Below are 5,053 nucleotides of genomic sequence, written 5' to 3'. Positions count from 1 at the left end.
AGCAGTATGTGTGACCTGGTCTGTGACAACGCTTGCACTGTCAAACCCTGTGCACAGGCTAAATGCTGTGTGATAGAGCTGTAGCATTGATGACTTTGCAATAAAACATTATTCACTCACTCACTCACTCACCTCGACTTCCGAAAGGTAGTGAGGGCTATTGTCAAACTGTTACGTCATTAATGACCACCCAAATCTTACATTATGCAATATGTTACAATATATATGACATTACATGCCATGACAGATTAACTGAAGAAAAATGAAAGAATCAGGTTGTCCGTAACTTCTTTTGAGTAGTAAACACAGAGAAAAACAAAGACAATGTTTATTTACAAAATATATTTTCAGTTTCTGAAATGAACTAAAACATGACATTTGATTCATGGCATGATCCTGATACATTAGATGACAAATGTTTGAACAGACCTTGAAATGATGATGCCATAAAACATGCATTAACACTCTCGAAAAAGCTCTCTGATACTTCACAGATTTAAGTATGTCACATATTGACCTTTATAAACATGATTAAACAGTAGTGAGAGAAGGTGCCACTTAGAAACAATGCAAACCATTTCAAGTCCATACTTCCCTGATGAACCTTTTCTTTAAAGCTATATCTAAAATTCCACTTACCATTTCCAGTACACAGCGGCATATACAAATTGATGTTAAGTAGAATTATTTTGAGGTTTTTACTCAGGTCATACAAAAATCAGTGATCTCTGCTCATTGTCAAATGCTTGAGTGGTGCTCACAGCTGTTACATGTTTATGTCAATCTTAAACTATAGAGCTTATTCCTGTTAAAACATGCCGAACAGAATAGCGTGATGAGGTGGTGTAACCTGCCCATATCTGTCACAGACCTTACTCATTATGAGAATAAAACCTGGATCTAGTCTGGCTCAAGCAAACACTCTCACCACTGTGCCACATCAATGCTGTAAGAGATTGACAGTCATCAGCTGGATACCTCATAACGCATACTTGGTAGAACAGATGACTTGCTAAAACACTGTGTGGCGGAGAGTATTCTTAAAAATCACCAAGGTCTCGCAGTCCCATCATCCAGTTTGATTGCAGACACATTATTATTACGAAGGTGTGATAGAAGCTTTCACAATCTTAATGTCATCTAATGGTCTGTCATTTTCATCAGTTTCCACCATGCCAACCCTGTGAACAACCTGCATGCCACCAGACACTCGACCAAACACAGCATGTTTTCCATCCAGCCACTGTGTTGGAGCCAAGGAAATGAAGAACTGACTCCCGTTAGAATCTGGACCACTGTTTGCCATGGATAATATACCAGCTCCTGAGAAAGAAAATAGATCTACCATTTCAACTTGTTCAATATTGTAATGTTAGTTTGATAAATCAATAAATGCTGTATCTCAATCATAACTGAAAGCCCCATATTTCTTTTAAACTGATGAATTTTTTTGTCAGCATATATGATCATGATGATTGAGCACTTTAACTGACATAGGTATTTCTTGGCATGTTGTTATACTTAATCCTTCATGTTCATGGCGAACATCAAATGTGCTAAAAGTGGTATTTTGTAAGTGCAGATTTTCCAGTCATTCTGCAGTTGGATTGATAATGTAATAATGTGCATATTTATAATGCTCCAAATCCACACTCTAAAGCATGCTAAAAGCACTACATTATTCCCGGTCAAGGATCAGTGTGACCTGATTTTCATTCTCAGCTCCTTGGGGAGTATATTACCCAAGCTGCCCGTGAGGTGCTTCAAAGGTTAACAGTGACATTACCATGTCATCCTACTGGGTATCCATTCACTGCTGGGTGATCAGAGATATACAAATGTATTTCAAAACAGTCTTGCCTTAGGAGACACCACATCTGCTTCCTTTGGGGCACACTCGTGAAGATCTGGGTTAGAATAGGTCTTCAGCAACCAATGCTTGCCCTAAAAGGGCATCGTATCCCAATTGCAAGGGTCGATATTCATGATATCGCCGTAATATTGCTGAGTGCAGCGTTACACAACAAACAAATAATCCTATGGGGCAGGAACGAAGCCCTAGAAATGCTTAGAGTCAAGCTGACGAAAACTGTCACCCATCCAACTACTTTCCGCGACCTACGTTGCATAACTTCACCTGATTGTGACCTGTGCGCTGTCAACAGGACCATGTGACACCAGAATTACTTAATTAACACTCACATTCCTATGTGCATGATATCTTTAGTCCTACCTGCATGTTTAAGCTCATCAGATATTTCATCTTCAAAGAATTTTCCATATATGGACGCCCCACCTCTGCCTGAAAGAAAAGCAGAAATATCGATGAAACAGTATACCTTTGTCATGTTTCTACTCGACCGGCCCCTGAGTTTAGTAGGTCCTAGTCCCATGGGACTTATACAGAAGCCCAATATGGATTCTGGGTCAGATCCCTGGCAGTTCTGCCAAGGCCTTGCGGGATTCTTGCAATATTTTATCGACTGGTCCATGATATTTACTGACTGACTGACTGAGTATGGTTTTACGCCGCTTTTAGCAATATTCCAGCAATATCACGGCGGGGGACACCAGAAATGGGCTTCACACATTGTACCTATGTCGGGAATCGAACCCGGGTCTTCGGCGTGACGAGCGAATGCTTTAACCACTAGGCTACCAGACCCCCCCCATGATATTTACTCTCAGTGGGACAAGGGGTGCATTCATGTAGATGGGTTTATTTTACTGTGTCAATAACAGTTTACATCACAGGATAGCTGCTCCTATTATTGAAAATAAACGTCATGATTTTCATTGCCTTATGTGTCGCAATTTACTATCAGTGCCCTTCATTGGCTAAAAGTCACAAATGGTCCAATCAGAATCAATTGTATACATTCTTGCAAATATAGTAGTCACAGCTCTGATAATGCCAAAAATGTTTCTCCTTCACATGACCTCGGTATCACAGAATCGCTGACCACAAGTTATATTAGCGATATACAGAATGTGTCGCATGGCTCATCTGAGATTGACCATGGTGACAGGCTGAGAAAAGGTAGAAAAGGTTTTCCATGAAAATCTGGCTATTTTACTCAAGTCACAAGTGTGAAATGAGCTGCAGACTAGTTGCATTTGACTAACCATGCTAACAGTGTCTACCTCTGTATTTATTATGTACATGAAGGATACTGTATAACACAGTAAATGCATATCATTCTTTTCTTTTGTTCAGTTTTTTATCCTTGTCATAAGAGATTACTAACGGGATCGGGTCGTCAGCATGGTCAGGCTCACTGACTTGGTTGATGCATGTCATCTTATCCCAATTGCGTCGATCGATGCTCATGATGTCAATCACTTGATTGTCTGGTCCAGACTCGATTATTTACAGACAGCCGTCATATAGCTGGATTATTGCTGAGTACGGCGTTAAACAACAAACACACAAACAGTTTTCGATCAATAATTTCTCATTCATTGTTTTTTCAAACAAATAATCAATCTTGAAATTGTACCTTATTGCCATCACTACTGACATGAGTATCAAGGAACTACCACATGAAAGGTCAAGTCAAGAGAAAACACAATGACCATGGTCAGGGTCTGGCAAACTGACAAGAAGCTCTGTACCTGTGCCTGTGGGATCACCTCCTTGTATCATGAAATTTGGGATGATTCGATGGAACTTGATGCCATTATAGTACCCACGTCTACACAGCTCTGCAAAGTTCCTGCAAGTGTTTGGTGCATGTTTCCAGTACAGCTCCACTATGATGGTCCCCATCCTGGAATACAAACAACATGGTCACAAAACACTTCCTGAACAAGTTTGGTAACCATTAATAACATATGAGTCTATGAACAAATCAGTTGATCCTTATTTATTTTTTAAATATAGGCACTGGTATCTGAAATTAGCACTTTATTCCATGGCAGTTTGCTCAACAAACATGACAAAGGCTGGCAAAATATATTTTTTATAAAACATCGGAAAATGAATGTCAGTGGCTTTCATAATGTTAAGCATCTTATGAGGATTTGTAAGCTTATTTCTCTGTTAACACCTGAAACACAACATGCTTAAAAGAAATTCATGACTTTTCTTTCCGTCAATGTTGTAATAAACGTTTTTTTAATGCATCTTAAAGGAGGTAATTATCTGAAAAAATATGCTTTAAGCTAAATAATCAATTATTTTCTCTCGCTCCATAAATTCGTTTGTCGCTTCTTGGTAAAATAAAATTAATAGGAGCCATGCACATCAACCAGGGGGGGAGACAACTCTGCCGAACGTGTCGGGGGTACATGTGTCGATCAACCAGCATTCTACTAGCAGTGGTCTTACCTTGTTATTTTACGTGATTAAACAAATGGATCAATGAGAATCATGAATACAAACTATCGGTTATTGGTACATTCACTTAGAAAACCGCCATCTACATACGTTGTTTCCAGAGTACACTGTGCAGGTTGCCATGATTTCGATGGTATTCCCGAGGCTGTGGTTACCGCCATTTTCCTTCTCCGATATATTTTCCGTCTGTTTAGTTTCGAATAAATATCATGATAAGTGATGGGTCTTTGTTTGAATATCAAAGAAACTAACATTCCGTGTAATAAGTATTTATATTATAATATATTGAACAATGATATCAGTTAGAAGCCATCCAGCTCGTTTGGGCGATATGAGGCTACACCTTTTAGCAGCGCTTTTAGATCTCTTTGGTTATTCACTTATGATTGTAGGGTTCGGGGAGAGCCCTGTGTAGGGCTTGTATATTACTGTTGGCTTTTTCAGTTGGCTCCGGTTATCTTAAGCTGGGTCCCGTCTCTTCACGACGCGCATAGAGGGCCGAGAACCAGCTTACAGTGTTTATGTTTTCGTGCTGGTTTCAGCCTGTATATATTTAGGGGGAGGAAAAGGGATAACGTGTTGTCGACGTGGGCATAAATGAAACAATGAAATGACTTACTAAATAACTAAATAGATTATTACATGAATTCTTACACGAGTTTCGTAAAATCAGTATGACACTCATTAGAGTGTAATAATGTCTTTATTACCCAT

At 39.3% G+C, this 5,053-nt stretch overlaps 1 protein-coding gene across 1 annotated transcript; it reads right to left on the bottom strand.

Moving 5' to 3' along the window:
* Window positions 1-325: 325 nt before the first annotated feature.
* LOC124136082 (peptidyl-prolyl cis-trans isomerase-like 1) lies at window positions 326-4,581 on the bottom strand. Its single transcript, XM_046501871.2, has 4 exons — window positions 4,430-4,581; window positions 3,616-3,770; window positions 2,234-2,302; window positions 326-1,323 (listed from the first exon to the last, which is right to left on the bottom strand). The coding sequence occupies exons 1-4, from the start codon at window positions 4,498-4,500 to the stop codon at window positions 1,100-1,102; spliced, it is 519 nt and encodes a 172-aa protein (XP_046357827.1). The 5' UTR covers window positions 4,501-4,581; the 3' UTR covers window positions 326-1,099.
* Window positions 4,582-5,053: the final 472 nt, after the last annotated feature.

The sequence above is a fragment of the Haliotis rufescens genome, unplaced genomic scaffold (genome assembly GCF_023055435.1).
Source record: "Haliotis rufescens isolate VD_foot unplaced genomic scaffold, xgHalRufe1.0.p SCAF_16, whole genome shotgun sequence".
NCBI lineage: Eukaryota > Metazoa > Mollusca > Gastropoda > Lepetellida > Haliotidae > Haliotis > Haliotis rufescens.
Note: the sequence above shows the minus strand (reverse complement) of the source record. Positions and strands in the feature narration are given on the sequence as shown.

Coding starts and splice junctions, on each gene's coding strand:
- LOC124136082 (XM_046501871.2), bottom strand. CDS start 4,500: ATGGCGGTAACCACAGCCTCGGGAATACCATCGAAATCATGGCAACCT. Junction 3,771..4,429: donor CAGTGTACTCTGGAAACAAC/GTATGTAGATGG, acceptor TTTGTATTCCAG/GATGGGGACCATCATAGTGG. Junction 1,324..2,233: donor TGATGAGCTTAAACATGCAG/GTAGGACTAAAG, acceptor TTTCTTTCTCAG/GAGCTGGTATATTATCCATG.